This window comes from Xenopus tropicalis, chromosome 2 (assembly GCF_000004195.4).
Source record: "Xenopus tropicalis strain Nigerian chromosome 2, UCB_Xtro_10.0, whole genome shotgun sequence".
Taxonomy (NCBI): Eukaryota; Metazoa; Chordata; class Amphibia; order Anura; family Pipidae; genus Xenopus; species Xenopus tropicalis.
Window position 1 is genome coordinate 81190369 of NC_030678.2, and position 16540 is coordinate 81206908.

Here is a 16540-nt window from a genome sequence, read left to right on the forward strand (position 1 = left end):
GAAGCACTTAGCATGCACATATGCATAAGTCAAATATAAAAGATGATGGGAAAAAAAAATATATCTAATCCGAAACAGCATTCTGTACATTTATGTACTTTTCTTACTTCGGCTGAAAGCAAAATATCAAACTGCCTATTTTGTGGGTTATAAAAACTCAAGTATTTATGGAAGCATTTATAAAGTTACACTATACAGACAGAAGAGAAATGTAACCAAATGTAAAGTTTGAAATGACACACCTAAAAATAAGTAAATAAAATACAGATAACATTTAGCCCACAGCTTTTTTTTCTTCCCAGTCTGGATGCCCTAAATGTGAATAAGTTTTAAATTACATCATTCATTTACTACATGAAAAATGTTCAAGTGTGGCTTTTTTGCTGCAGCCAAATTCAACCCACTACTGATAAAAACCTGACCCCTTAGATCTACTACTGAATAGCTGAACACCGGTGCATGTATTTCCACCATTTAAAGTGTATAAGGAGCAGCATGTGTTTTGGGGTGACCAAGAGGCTACCAGTCTAATGAAGCACTGGACAGATTTGTATATAGTTGGGAGGTACTGACTGAAGCCTCTAACATCTGTTTTCTCTAAAACATTAACGGCAAAAAAATTTGCAAAGCACTTTGAAGTGAATGTGAAGTGATTTTGCTGCAACATTTTTTCACTTTTTTTTTGAGCACAGTCATTAAATTATAAAGTATTGAGATATTTTCATATGTAGTTCTGCTAGGCTACTTAGCATACAAGCCCCACAAACAGCCATTACAAAAATATATCTTGAGATTTAACCCACCAAGTACATTTTACTTACTAAGTTTCCCCGGGCTCGTCCTCTCTCACTGGTTCCTTGAAAGTCTTTGTTAGCCAAGCGTGACTTGTCAAAGCTTCCAGAACCCTCCTCTTTTTCCTCACTCTCTGCAGGGTACTCCTCATTTCCAGGTGCTCGCAAAGAATGAGAGGAATGAGAGGAGGAAGAAGAAGAGCGAGAACGCTCACGCACTTTCCTGTGCTTCCTGTTTAAAGAAGAATTTGATATAAAATGGAGTTTTAAGGTTTCCAGATGCTCTCTTCCTTTTGACAGAATAACAATTTCTATTTTTAATAAGAAATGCATTTTAGATTAGGCAAAATTATCAGTAATTTATAGAAACTAAAAGGCAAAAAATAAAAGCCAAAACATACAACCTGCAGAATAATTTGCCCAAAGCATGTATCTGAACGCACAATACAATTTATTTAAAATGTCATATAAAAATAGATATTTACTGCAGGTTCTGTAGTTTGCGTTATACATATGAGCCCCCTTTACCTTGTGCTTGGAAAGCAAAGTCAATAGGAGGAAAGCAAACAGAATATACATCTATAGATGAAAAAAGCAATGTTCCTAAATGAAAGCATTTAAGATACAGAAGTAATATGGGCGAAGGTGCAGCACTCTGAGCAACATCAAATGTCATCATACTTATGCTTTTTAGATGATTTCCTGGACTTTTCTGTTTTTTCGGGTGACCTCTCCCTGGAGCGACTTGAATCCCTAGAATCTCCTGAGTCTCTGGAGTGATCACGCTTGGAGTCTTTGTCCTTGTGTTTTTTACGTCGTTCGATATCTTGCCGTAGATCTGAGGGCTCATCTCTATATTTGCTGTCTCCCTGATGTAAGAGAAAGCAAAATTAAGTTGGACTTTTTGTGTAGGTATAACCTGTAAAATTCCATGTTCCTTAACAGCACCGCAACGATTTTTGTAATTCATATATTACACAGCATATTAAAACACTGGGTCCAATGAAAATGCTTTTTTTGTTTGTTTTTTAACTCTCATTGCAAATATTAAGGCATTGCTACCATTGTGAATGCCAGGATATTTTAGTAAAGTACACAGGCAGTTTTGTAAAACACAATACTTAAAGCACTAAAAACCCTAAAACATATTTAAAACCAAGTCTGACTATGTACAAAAATGTATTTTATTAACTGTTCCCATGTCACCTAGATATAGTTTTAATAAAATGCTTTATTTATATAAAACAGGTTATCCCAAAATGCCATTTAACAGGGAAGTTTACCTACTGCATTCTTAGTTACAACCTATATTTTTCCCTACTTTTGCTCATTTGTCAGGAGTTCCAAGAGTTCATGTAGTACGTCACAAAATGGTGGTTTAAGAGAAGATGTAAAATTGAACTGTCATAAGATACGCAATAGGAAATTCTTGTATAAAAATGTGTCGATCAGGAAAGTGTATAGACAAATTACAAAAGCAAATAAATGTGCCCATGTCTTAACGTGCTTGATTTCTTTGAACAGCAATGAGTAGCACTTAGATCTAACAACGGATCATTAATCCTACTACAGACTGCAAGCAGGTTTAAATGACAAACAATTTCTCTCTTTTCCACAAAACCATACAGTAATCTATCTTTCTGTTTAGTAAAATAATCCAATGATCTGTTAACAGACTCCAAAACTCCCTTCAAAACAGTCCGTTTTAAACATACTGTATTCAGATAATCAAGGACTTTAGTGTTAAATCAAGGTGAAATTTCATCTGAAAATTGTATTCAATGATTTAAACCATAAAGCCATAATTAGTTTTCTTCTGTTTCTCCTCATACTAAGCATGAGCAGAATTATTTTAAAAAAAAAATGCCAGTAGATATATACACAAACATCTATAACACAAACACAATCAGCAATAATATATACTGCCAAATTAAAGTGCAGCTTTAGGCTAAGTCACGCTAATGGGGTTATGTATTAAAAGGTACCAAGTTTGCCCAGGTGCAATAACCCAGAACCACCAATCAGCATACCTAGTGCCCTTTATTACATATGGGGAAAAGGGGACTGATCCTCCAGAATGAGTGAGACCTTTGACTCAGACAATGGGAAGATCCAAAACCACCCAGACCTGTAAGTAAACAACCAGTGGATCCTGGGCCTACGTGCAGCCAGTGAGGGCCCTTTCACATGGACTGGAAAGAAAAAGTTTACAGGTCCCATGTTCTACAGAAGAACAAAAGTAGGTAGCTTTACTGCACATTGAGGATTCATGGTGATTCATTTGCATTCAGTTGGTTAAACAGAATGTGCAAATTCAATCCTCTTTTTTTTTTTTAAAAGAATACATGCAACTGGTAGTCAAACACAATGAGTCTGGTATACAATAGAGTGGGATACTTACAAGCAGAACCCAAACATACATAAGGATGACTTGCTCATCAATGGAGATTTTGGTTCCAAATATCCTCTTTGTGTTTCAAGTTCAACCACAATAGACTTTGGAGTGATTTCATTTTAACCATATCCTAAACCACTTCACAAAGGTTGTTGATATATAGATTGTTTTATTAAAAATTTAACACTTTGCAGATCATTTTTTTAGAAATATTGCACATCCTTAAAAGAAAAACACAAACTTAAGTAGAGAGCAAGAGAAGCATGTCTTAAAGATAACACCCACTTTATTCTTATTTTACATGACTGGTGTTTGAAGGCATAAGAGAATATGCTTACCTTGTGTCCTGATTCCTTAGAGTGCTTAGCTTCTTCATGCAAAAATCCATGTTTTCTAAAAGCACTGGGAGAAATATCGATTCTCCTACAATGGGCAAGATAAAAACAGTTTAAATTGAAAGATGCAAAAAAGTTTCAACACTTCATATACACTTCAGTAAGCTATGCCAATTTGCCATATTGTACAGTTTATGCTTATCCCAGTTTCTTGATACTATAGTGCAGCGGTTCTCAACCTGTGGGTCAGGACCCCTTTAGGGGTAGAACGACCCTTTCACAGGGGTCGCATAAGACCATCGGAAAAAACACATATTTCCGATGGCCTTAGGAATAATTTTATGGTTGGGGGTCATAACATGAGGATTAAAGGGTTGCGGCATTAGGAAAGTTGAGAACCACGGCTATAGTGGCTATTAGTGCAGTCAACTGGAAAATGAAATGCATTCTCATGAAAGGCACAGGTGCATGAACTGGTTTATCTTTACTACTAAAATCTGAATTTCGAAAAAAAGACAAAAATAGCATAGCATATTAGTTTTACGGTTTATCTGTACCTGTGAATTTCAGGACTCTTTTTGCTCTTCGAAGATTCCTGATCTTTTGCTCTTTTAAGGTATTTAGTGAAACGTTCACTCAGTGTCATGGTAGATGGACCAAAATGGTGCTCTGTGAGATGCCGAACATAAACAAAAAAAAAAAAAAAAGGCTTTAGTTCTTCTTTAAACTAAAGTAGGCTAGAAATATTGTACATTATGTTTTAGTCATCTGTATCAGCCCCAGGCAACCACAGCCCTTTAGCAGGGAAGATCTGTGCTCCCAAAGATGTCCCCATTAGCTCCCCATCTTCTTTTCTGCCGATTCACTGCACATGCTCTATGTTGCTGCCAGTTACTGAGCTTAGGGACCAACTCATAATATACTGTATACAAAGAACATAAATGTCACAGTATAAAGCTGATTAGTAATTAATACACACAATTACTACATGGCAGCTCAGAAACCAGTGTAATTGGCATCAGAATGTAATAATTAGCCCTGTAACATCAGCTTATATCACAGGCGAACCTCATTTTCTACTTAATAATTTGGGACAACCCCTATGCTTAGCTTCTCAACAGCTGCCCAAAGCACACTGAGCATGTGAGGGGTGGGGAGCCCCTGTGACAAGTCTGAAGTGTTGGAGCATGGCTGCTATTGATATGCTGTATCTTTATGCTGGTACATTAAGTTCAGTATATAAAACAGTTATCCCCAACCAGTGGCTCATGAACAACATGTTGCTCCCCAACCCCTTGGATATTGCTCCCAGTGGGTCAAAGTAGGTGCCCATTCTTAAATTCCTGGCTGGGGGGCACGTTGTGGTTTCACAAAAGCCATATGTACTACCAAACAGAGCCTCCTGTATGCTGCCAGTCCACATAGGTGCTACCAAACAGCCAATCAGCCCTTATTTGACACCCCAGGAACATATTTCATACTCGTGTTGCTCCCCAACTCTTTTTACATATCAATGTTGCTCACAGGTGAATGGTTGGGGACCCGATAAAATGAATATGGCTAAAAATGAGATTTTATAACGGTTTAGTTCTCCTTTAAATGTTCAAATAGTCATACCATTCAACTAAACATCAGTTTTATTAATTTATGCAACAAAGATATAGACTGAATCAAATCAGCAAGTCCAAAAATGTATTTAGAACTGTTTGCAAGTTTAGCAAGTCAGTCCCTAAATTGCATATTCTCGAATAGTAAGTGCTTCTCAACAGGCTACAGACCCTGTGCCTGCTGTAAACAGTTGTAAATACATAGACTAGACTAATGACCCAGAGAGCACACTGTATCTTAATGCTTCATAGTAGTATTTTTAATTTGTGGTGATATCTCCACAAATCAAAACACTACTATGAAGCATTAAGATACAGTGTGCTCTCCGGGTCATTGGTCTACGTATGCAAGTTTGCTTAGGTGTGCTGGTCACTTATTATAGGTATGGTATCAAAATGGCCACTATTCAGGGGGTGAAAGGGGATATTACCTAAAAACTTGCTTCTCAAGTTTAAGACAATGCAGGGAAGCTTGATTTGCAGGAAGGGGCAAACTCCACTGACCACAAATAAAATTCCCCTGCTCCCCAATAAATCGACTGACTTATAAGCATATTAACTTTAACTATTTATATGAACTGCTTATTATATAGAGGTTATTAACGTAAGCTGTTTATATAGGGAGCTCTTTACTGAATATAAAGGTGTCCAACATGGACTATTCGGCCCCACAGCAAGATCACTTGGCCTCTTTAACGCAATTTACATAACTTATGCAAAAACTTACATTTTAAAGAAATGTATGCAACTTACGTATGAACTCCACTGATGCCCCAGTATAAAAACTTACTGTGACTTGCAAATGTGGCAGATGCATTGTTTGATATACAGTCAAGATCACTTGTGTGTTTATAGCATACTTTACCTTTTACATGATGCACGATGGTAACAATATGCTGAGCAAACAGTTCAGAAGGGCTGCGCTGAGGCTGTGCAGACTGAATATGCTGAAAAATAGACTTGAACTCCTGATCCTTTTTGTTGCTGTGAACTAGATCACGGGACAGCTTTCGCTCTTGGGCCAGTACTCCACTTGGGCTGCAAGTTATTAGAAGCAAAAGAAAGTTGTGATCAAAGAACACTTCACAGTACAAGTCTCCATTAAGTAGATATTTCAGAATAGCCTCTCACACAGCCATTGAGCAAAATTAGATTCTTGCAGCATTCCATTATACATTTTGCAAATAAGCAAAAATAATAAGTTTCCGTCATATAAGGCTCACTGACAAAATAGGTCAATGAACAATGAAATATGGCAATTGCCACCCAAAAATGCTTCTGCCAGTAGTTGTGCCAGTATGGCTTTCATTTCACTCCTATTTAGTATAGCATGAAAGAAAAACCATGGGGATCTTTTACAGACAGGACAAATTTGCCCAGATACAGAAACTCCGTCAAGACAAGTCCAATATCTTAAGTGAGAAGCCCACCTGAGGTTTCTTGCAGTAAAGCAAATGAAATGGTCAAAACCACTTTTAAATTCCCTTAGTTTATGTGTGTGTATAAGACAATGCAGACAAAAATTAACAAGGAAAAAAAACAAACGTGAAAATGCATAAATCTAATAGTACCAGGCACACATTTTAGCATCTTACCGTGCAAGATCTTCATCAAAGGAATCAAGTCGGACACTAGGACCAGCTTCCCGACTTATACAGAAAGTTGATTTTGTGAATGCCAGTTCTTCCTTAGCAGACATTTTCTCCTTGTCCCTAACTTCAGCAGGCTTTATGACTGGAGGTGACTCACTCCTCTCCTTTACAGACTTAAAACCGGTCACCTTGAAATTCTTTTCTGGGAGAAAGCCTTTATGAGCAGATTCCCCTTTCTTTGATGCCTTATCTTCCTTTTTGGGTCTTTCCATATAAGGATCATCATCCATATCTTCCGATTTCCTGCGTTTTTCTTTAGCAGATGGTATGAAGGACAACTCTTCCCATTTGGCAGGGTCATATGGGTCTTGGTTTTTGGAGTCACTGTCTGAATCCTTTCTGGAGCGACCTTTCTTCTCCTGTTCCACTTCCTCTTTGGCGAAACGCAGCTCTGCCAGTTTCAACTTCTCCAATCCCTCTCGCATTTTGAAACGTTTTGGGGACTGGCTTTTCCGATAAGCCTTCTCTAGCTCGTTCATTGCAAAATCTGTAGGACTGTTACGATCCTTCATTCTCTCCAAACTAGACAGCTTTTCCTTTTCTTTATTTTCTTTCTCTAGTTCAGCAGCCTTATTTTTCTGTTCTTCCATAAACCTAAGAAATAAAATAAAAATATCTATGGTCTGTGGGAATTGATCAAATAATTTTAGTATTAAAATTCTGTAATTATTGTGTTTATTGAAACAAAGGCACTTGCCTTACTTTAAAAGTATTTACACTTGAATATACCTGGGGAGAGGGGGCTTTGCAGGAGAAGAAAAAAAAAAACCTATTCTAGTGACAGAATTAAACATACATATAAATAATGAGATTATCTGAAGGAATTTCTGTTGAAAGGTCATAAGCTGAAGTGAGCTTAAAGCTTATAAATACCCTTACTAAAAGTAAACCTCGGTTCTATATAGATAAACCTTGTAATGTTGCTAGAACCATATCATCCCACTTTTAATTCCTGTTCCACTGCAGATAAACTGACAATATTTAACCAATAAAATAAACTTGAGAATTAGAATAGACATGTCTTTCTAATAATGCATGAATGACTTTCAATGTTTGCTTTAGAAAACAGCTCAATATAACCTTTTTAGTGATCAAACTGCTGCTTTCAAGATGGTCAATGGACATTTGCGATTTCTGCCAGGGTGCAATAAAAAGCAGAACTACTTACCATCAATTGTCCTAACTTATCTTTGGATCTGATAGAGAAATAAGGCCTTTATCCAAACTATTGCAGTCACTTTACCAACCTGTGTTTGGCAGAACGGCAATTTTGATTTTGCTTTTAATCTTAACTTATTTTGTCTGCATTTTAAGATCATAAATCCACTGCTGCGAAGAGTTTGTCTTTAAAAGAACAGAGACTGGAAAACAAAGCCCCAGTGGGCAAAAAATACTTCAACAGTTTGATGCAAGTCTCCTAGAGGATTTAAAAATTGCCTGCATACTGTGAACAAAAATGAAAAACAAAAATGTTTAACAAAAATAGTGTTAAAAAGCACAGAAAATATTAGCTGTAATTACAGCTTGTAGGCCTCTTAGAGATCATATCAATGGTTTCCTTGAATAAATCAGTTTATATTTTTTCTTCCCTTGTTTTTAGCTTTAAAACATTAACAATTTAAGTTGTCTTCTTCAAAAGTACCATTCGTTCACAAGATATAGCGAAAATCTTCCGGTTAGAAATTGCTTGTATAAGCAACTATTTTCTATTTCAAATAATAAACAAGAAGGTCTAGCGACAACTGGAAAATAACATAATAATCAGTCATAAATGCAACTTATTTATGGGTTTTTCTCAAAGATATTGTGTAAACACTAGTAACAGTTAAAGTATGTTAAGGGGAGTGAATATTTTTATTATTTTAACAGCTATACTGAAATAACCCAGTTAAAGAGATTGTCATGATTTTATTGGTGTACTTTCTATTTCATAGGAAATAATTTACTCTGCCATTTAACATTTAATTATTGAACAAATTTATTTTTTTTAGTTGTAATATTGGTGTGTAGGCGGCAATCTCAGTGCATTGTGCCAGAGTCTGAGCTTTCAGAAAGCGCTACACATTGGAAATGCTTTCAGATAACCTGTTTCTCCTACTCCCATGTAACTGGAGGAGTCCCAAGCCGGACTTTGATATCTTACTATTGAGTGCTATTCCAATATCTACAGGGAGCGGCTATCTTGCTTCCTTCCTACTGTTCTGCTGATCGGCTGCTGGGGGGAAAGGGAGGGGGGTGATATCACTCCAACCTGCAGGTCAGCAGTAAAGTGTGATTAAAGTTTATAAGCACAGGTCACATGGCTGTGGCACCCTGAGAAATATACAACTTGTACAATTTACAGTGCACAAGTTTGGAATTGAATCCAAATATTCCTTGCAATTTTCATGGTGAAAACAAATACATTTTAGGCCTTATTCACAGGCCGCTTATTGAACTGTAGTACACAGGAGGGGGCAGACAGCAATCCCCAGCATAAGTAGCTAAGACTAATACGTCTTATAGCCCTTAAAGGCAAAATATGACTAAAGGTGGTCATACATGAGCAGATTTAATGTGCTGATTTGGGTCCTTCAGCAGCTTATTTGTCTGGGTATAGGCACCCCCAATGAATATCTGGCCTAAAATTGACCAGGCATGCTTGATTTTCTCTGACTTATCAGAGACAGCATCAGCTCACTGATGCGGTCCTAGCTCTGAAAGATCCTATTCCCATCACTGTAATTTTATTGTTTTGCTTAAAGGGGCAAACAATCAGATTGCCTTAGGTGGGCAAATCAATGGAAAGATCCACTCGTTTGGCAACATCATCAAAAGTGTGGACCTTATAGTCCTTATGGCCACCTTAAGAACAGATTAACTACAACAACTAACAGGGTATTGTGTATCAGCCCTGAGGTATAGCTGTCTTTTCACAGTGAAAATCTATGTGCTCAATGTCTTATAACATCTGAACCTGTATGTTCCTCTTCCAAGCACTGCAAAATGCTGAGGGGAGCTTAAAACCTTATGGTGCCAGGTGCTATACTGGAAGACTCATGCCTGCCATAGGGGTCATGTTGTCATGCCATTTTTTTAAGCTCAAAAGCATTTAAAATATTTAAGTTTGCAATTCAATTGCTATTGTGCTGCTCATAATCCTGTTCGTAGCACTCCATGTGATCAGTCTATAAAAGGTTGCCGTAGGTTCTAAATTGGAAAAAATAAATGCCTAACACACACTGGAATACTGGTGATGCCACCAAGGGGGCTTTCCTAGTACTTTATCCCTCTGGATAAGCATTTGTGAATTTTTGGAGTTGTCCTTTTAAGAGATACAACAGTTTATACAGTATTACATGTAATATCTAGCTACTAGTTATTTTTGAGCTAACTTTGTGAAGCATGTCACCTTGTATCTATATACTTGCCTTCTGGCACAGTTATTCTTTGGGACTGTAAATAAATTGGGAAGTATGCATTACAACACAATAATAATTTCTCTACCAAACTAACTGGATGCTCAGGCTTTTGGATCCAAGATATAGCTTTAGGAAGTTATCTGAGAGCCAAAAGGCAAATACTATGTCCTAAACTTTTAGGAAAAGGCTAGAAATAGAATTTAAAAAAAAAAAAAAAAAAAAAAAAAAAGTCCAAAGAGATCAGAGAATTATTTGATAACATGCTACCCTAAACTCCTTAAATTTATTTCTGAGACAAAGAAATGTATGCCTATTAACAGATAAAGCAATGTTTGGCAAAAGCATCTCAATAATATTTAAGTATTAACTATTTTTCAATTAAAATAAGTGCAAGGAAGCTTCTTGACAATGCAGCTTACCTTTTATAACCTGTTCCTATTGGTGCTGACATCTCTCCAGACCTGCCCTCTTCCTTTTGATTACCATATAAAGCACCCAATGGTGGGCTCTTAGTAAGAGGACTCTTTCGTGGGGGGCTCAAACTATGATCAAAAGGACTCTGGCGAGAAGAAGCCCTATATGCTCCACTGCCCTGCAGGACAGAAGGGGAGGGTGGACTGGGCTTCTGTACAGGGCTAGGTCTTGGTGAGCAACGCCTAACCACCACAGACTGGACAGAGCTTTTGACTGTTGGGGCACGCTCTGCAGGGCTATCTTGTGGAACTGGGCTTGTATCATAAGCTTCCATATCTTGCCATGCCTTGGACCCCTCTGTTTTGCTGCTTGTGTCTGGTCCTCCAGATCCAGACTGTTCTTTTGAGTCATCATCTACAGCCTGTGCAGACCCTCTCTGGTCCTTGGAATGACTTTTTTTCTCCTTCTTAGACTTGCGCTTAGAAACTTCCACCCTGCTATGGTTGGAAGAAGATCTTGATGAAGAAGACCTTGATCGATCTGAGGAGGATTTGTCTGAATTCCTGGAACGACTCCGTGACCTTGGAGATCCAGATCTCCGCTTTGGTGAGCGGGATCGAGATCGACCTCTGCGTGGGCTGTAGGGTTGACGGTTGTAATTCTGCCAGTTAGGGCGATAGTTTCCATACCCCCCACGGTTATGCTGGCCTCTCGGGTAAAACCCTCTTCCTCGGCCTCTAAAATAGTATGGCCTCCGGTATCCTCTGTTGTGGCCACGGAAATCCCGGTTTTGGTAAACTCTAGGGTGATTCCGCTCTCTGTTATAACTAGGAGAGTAAGATCTTGAGCGAGACCTAGAACTGGATAAAACAAAACAGACTACTTAATTCAAGAATTTCAAACAAAACAAAGTCAGCTTTCCTATAAGAGTAACAACCTTTAACAGCATGTTTCTAGAAATGTTTTTGCATATTGATCAGGGGCCAGGAATCATCAAATTGAATTTCTAGAAATAGGATATGGGGTAAGTAGCACAACTGGAGTCAAACATTTTATGTGCAGCAAAGGTTAAAAAGCTAAAAGCTGTAATGCAATGCTTTATCCAGTAGGTGGCACTGGCACTGTATGTGAACACAGAAAGATGCCACGTTGGTATTTTATACTGACTAGTCCCAATGGTAGGTTAGCTTCCTGGTTCTCCTTTTCTGAGAATCGTACATTATTTCAACAGTACAAACAAGACAAGTCCTTAGAGCGATCTACACAAACTGATTAGGCTATATCTGTGCAGGAAAATGCTAATACCCATATAACTGACCAAAAATATATCTTGGCACTGGCAAGTTGCTGTGTGCATACAAGACATGGCTGCTGCAGAATTCTGATGAGCGTTGAGGAAATAAAAAAAAAAAAAAAAAACAGCCCAGATGATGCAATACAAATTTGAATTTGCAATTCAGGTTTTAGATTCAGTTCAGGATAAAAAAAAAAAAAAAAAAAAAATCCCAACAACTTGTGGAAGATTCATACTCTTGTTACGGATCCGATGCACCCCTAATTCTTTTCTGTATATCTGAAAATATACAGGAGGAGTAGTTGGCATATTGTTGCACCAAATGGTTACCTGTTAATAATGCTAAAAATGCTGTTGCTAAAGTTGCCTCAGAACGCTTATTCTATTATAAAGAAGCAGTGATGTCTGCTTGAAAATCAATAGCATACATTATAGAATCACCATATACCCAACTCGTTTTTTCTGTCTCTTAAGGAGGAAAGTAGTCACAATGCAAAAATACGGCAATGCCCGTACTGGCAGTTTGAGATTTACATTTAATATGGGCCAATTAAAATGATTACATACCAAGGAAGGGTGCTTTCCCTTTGTGCCTAAACCTGTATGTATCGCCCCAGTTTCACCAATATTTTAAAAACTGTACTGTTTCTTTATATTATATATACCATGAGATTAACTTCTAGTACAATGTAGACATTACTATTCCCAGAACTTGTAACTGGTAATCATTGATTTTTTTGTGATTCATTCATTTTAAAATGTGTTTGTGCAGCTGTTACTTGCTGCTAGTAATAGGTAATTACAAAAAAAAAAAAAAATCAATAAATTAATAAGTTGGTCATGTGAAATATTCCCAGAGTAAATGAAATTGCAAACAGAATATATAACTATTCTCAGCAATGTGCTGAATCTTACTCTATTAACTTGAACATACATAATAATTACTACACGAGATAGGTACGAACATTTTTACTTGGGTTGCAAGCAGTATGCCTTTTTGAAAATGTGAGGAGGCATAGACTGCTGTTCATATAGTAATAAAGACAGAAATAGCAATGCACTATTTTCCAAGCAAAGTTGGTTAGCTTATTTGAAATAAGTGTGTGTCTAGTACAGGTATAGGATCAGTTATCGGGAAATAAAAAAAAAAACAGAAAAGCAGCCAGTCTTCTGATATAAGTAGAACTTTAATAGCTCAGCTTAAAAACAGAGCCATAATCGCCTTATGATATAAGGGTGGCCGAACCCAAAACACATATCTGTAATCCCATTATCCACAAAGCTCCAAAATATGGGAAGGCCATCTCAAAACAGAATCCATTTCCAAATTAGCATAAGTGAATAATTCAAGGCTACCAAACAGCCAATTTTAGCCCTTATTTGGCACTTCCATTAACTTTTATGATGCTTATGTTGCTCCTCAAGTATCTTTACATTTGACTGTGGCTCAAAATTAAGATTGGGGACCCCTGATGCAGCTAAACTAAAAAATTAAGTGTTATGGAAGCTTAGCCCCCCCCCCCAAAGAAGACGCTTCTACTGTAGAGTATAAACAGATAACTAAAACAGATGTGTGTGCAGTCTAAGTATCACCTGTGTTTCTCCTACATACTATTCAAATTTCATTTAAAAATATGTGAAATGACCATAAACTAGGAAAAGGCATAATATTGGCTTGCTATAGCAGCCTGTACCTAGGGCCAGTACATCATGACTACAGTTCCTATCTAAGCAGCAAACAATAGGCAACATAGGAGTCCAGTCCATGAAGTAAATTACTATCATAAATAAATAAAAAATATTACATTCAGTACTGCAAAAATGTGCTAACTTCACAGGTAGACAGTTAAATTCATTCACATTTTGTTTACATACTTTGAGCTTTTAGGGGTATTTTGTCTTTCCTCTGTTTTTGAATGTAGTGTAGCTATTCAACATGCACTGGTAGTGATACTGAATTGGGCAAAAGGACCCAGTTCTACTGGGTAATGAAAATGACAGCAAAGCCAAGACAGAATTGAGTCTTTGATGTAGATTCAATTAAGATACAGTACACCCTAACAAACTTACTCACACCAGCATCTGAAACATTGTTAAACTGATCAACTGACTAAAACGGATTGGGCATTAAAAAAAAAAAAATAATAAAAAAAAAAATGCATACTTGGTTCTAGAATCTGTTTTAAGATATCAACTCTGCCCCTAATGCATCTGTCTTTGGGTTAAAACAAATGGCTTGTTGTCTTTCCTGCAAGATCATCAACAAGTATTTAAAAATTGCCAACATATTCCACACTGCCATCTAACAGAAGGATGTACATAGACATACAAATACTGATAAGTGCAGGCGGTAAAGAGGACCCTTGTTAAGAATTTAGAATGTAAGCTCTAATATAAACATATTACATTTGGTATAAAATGTGTTTAGAACCATTACAAAGATGAAGCTTAATTTGAACATATTTAGATTTAAGAAAAAGAGAAATCTAAATATACACCATAAAAAAAGTCACTTGTCTGCAGAATGTATTTGGCAACAACTAAAATTAAATATAGCAGCTGGAATTTCCAATCTCCTTACCTCTTCTTCTTCGATTTCATTTTATTAGGTTTAGCACTAGCATTTGAGATGCACGGAGCTGCAAAGCTGGCCTGCTGGAGGGTACTACACTACTGTTGTAAGCTGCCACAAGGTTGTTCAGATATAAACCCAAGAGAGAACAGCTTTTTTCACAGTCCCCAGGGGAATATAAGATTTCAACTACCAATTTCCACAGAACAAACAAAGATAATCTTCCATTTGGAGAGCAACATACGTGCAAATGTATAGCATTTTAAAAACTCCAGTGCACAAGGATTTTAGCAACTTCTGGCAAAAAAAAAGAAGAAAAAAAAAAGAAGAAAAAAAAAAAAGGGAAATGCCACAAGTGTGTAACCAGCGCCTCAACAGAAGTGGCAGCCAAATCCAGATAAGGAGGAGTTGGGTTGCTTGGAGAGGAGCACTAACACCTCATGGGAAAAGAACTATCAATTTAAATCACTTGTCACAAATGGCAGGCTAAAAAAGCAAGGGAATGGGCCTCTGCCTAATGGGCTTAATTATAATTTACAACCCTCTCAGTGGGGGGTTTTATTTTTCATCTCACAGAAAATGCAAAAGATTAACCCTATCCACATAGAACTGTGTAAAATAAGAATAAAAGTGGGTAAGCAGGACCTTACACTGTATATATTAAATGAACAGTTCAGTGTAAAAATGAAACTAGGAAAAAAAAAAAAAAAAAAAGAAAAAAAAAAGTTTTAAATATAGTTAGGCAAAAATGTAATCTATGAAGGCCGGAGTGGGCAGATGTCTAAAATAATAGCCAGAAATCTGCTTCCTACTTTACAGCTTTCTAAGCTGTTAGCAGTCAGTTTCAGCTAGTTTGCTGTTGAATCTGACCTGCATGCTCACAAATTAACTGAACATTTATGTCCCATGTGCCCCCCCGCCCTCAAGTCACGGATTGGTTACTGACTGCTAACAGCTTAGAGAGCGGTAAAGGAGGATGTAGTGTTCCGGCTATTATGTTACACATCTGCACACTCCAGCCTTCATAGATTAAATTTTTGCCTAACTATTTTAGAAATATATTTTATTTTGCGCAGTCTGTTTTACCCAGTTTCATTTTTACACTGAACTGTTCCTTTTTACTGTTATTTATTCTGGATCATTTCAAGAAACAAGAATACCTGTTATTTGTTAGCGTAGGACCAAGCTTATCCCAAAACGATTGTTTAAAAATACAATTTATCATTCAACAAAAACAAAGCATTTCAAGCAATTTAGTCTAGTTGAAGTTAGAAAAACTACCTTCTTGGTCCTCTAAACAACTGGACAATGGAAACATTTTATTGTAAAAAAATGTCAAACCTGCCAGACGGATTTTCTAACCGACATCGGAAGAAAAATCACTAGATGTACAATTGTTCAGTGCCCACTAACCTTACGATAATTTGACAGATTTCTCAAATCGGACTGCAATTGGTTGTTAGGGACAGAAAAATCTTTGTGTGTATGACCGTTTTACTCAGACCTCTTGATATAGTTCACCCTTACTTCAGGCATAGAAAATGAACAGCTTCTGGGTAATTGAATGTAGCTTCCAAATCATGATAAGGCAAACACTATTACCACTGGGGCATACAAAGGCTTGTTTTATACCAACTTCCTAATTGTTTTTTAGATTTGTATAACTTTATCTGTCTTTGTAACATATCTGAAAATGTTTTTTTTAACCGTAAATATAAACTTAAGTGTTTCAGTTCCTTGAATTAAAAATATAACAGAAGAAAACTGTCAAATGTGTCTGATTTGTTATTCAGTAAAATAAGAGTTGGCCATGGTTCAACAATTTTTGAAAGATAAAGTGATAAGTTCAAAAATACTCTGTAAACCCAAAAGGGATCTTTAAATATGTTGGTGTATTGCAAAGTTTTATCATGCAAAAAAAAAAAAAAAAAAAGCCATGCAATACATGTGTATGGGGAAAATTTGTTTAAAATTACATTTTCTTTCATTGTGCAAAAAATGTTTTGGGTGTTGATCCCTTTGAAACCAATGTTGTGCTTGTCTTTTCAGAAAACAAATCACAAAATTAAAAATGTAGGC

At 36.8% G+C, this 16540-nt stretch overlaps 1 protein-coding gene across 7 annotated transcripts in view; it reads right to left on the reverse strand.

The window, feature by feature from the left end:
* The window catches only part of thrap3 (thyroid hormone receptor associated protein 3), a 37670-nt gene that overhangs the window by 1523 nt on the left and 19607 nt on the right, over positions 1-16540 (reverse strand). For all 7 annotated transcript variants that reach the window (XM_012956630.2, XM_012956633.2, XM_012956632.2 and 4 more), the window contains 7 exon segments: positions 10601-11455; positions 6724-7374; positions 5994-6166; positions 4079-4190; positions 3525-3609; positions 1473-1660; positions 822-1023 (listed from right to left, as the gene is read on the reverse strand). In XM_012956630.2, coding sequence (XP_012812084.2) covers positions 822-1023; positions 1473-1660; positions 3525-3609; positions 4079-4190; positions 5994-6166; positions 6724-7374; positions 10601-11455 — 2266 coding nt within the window.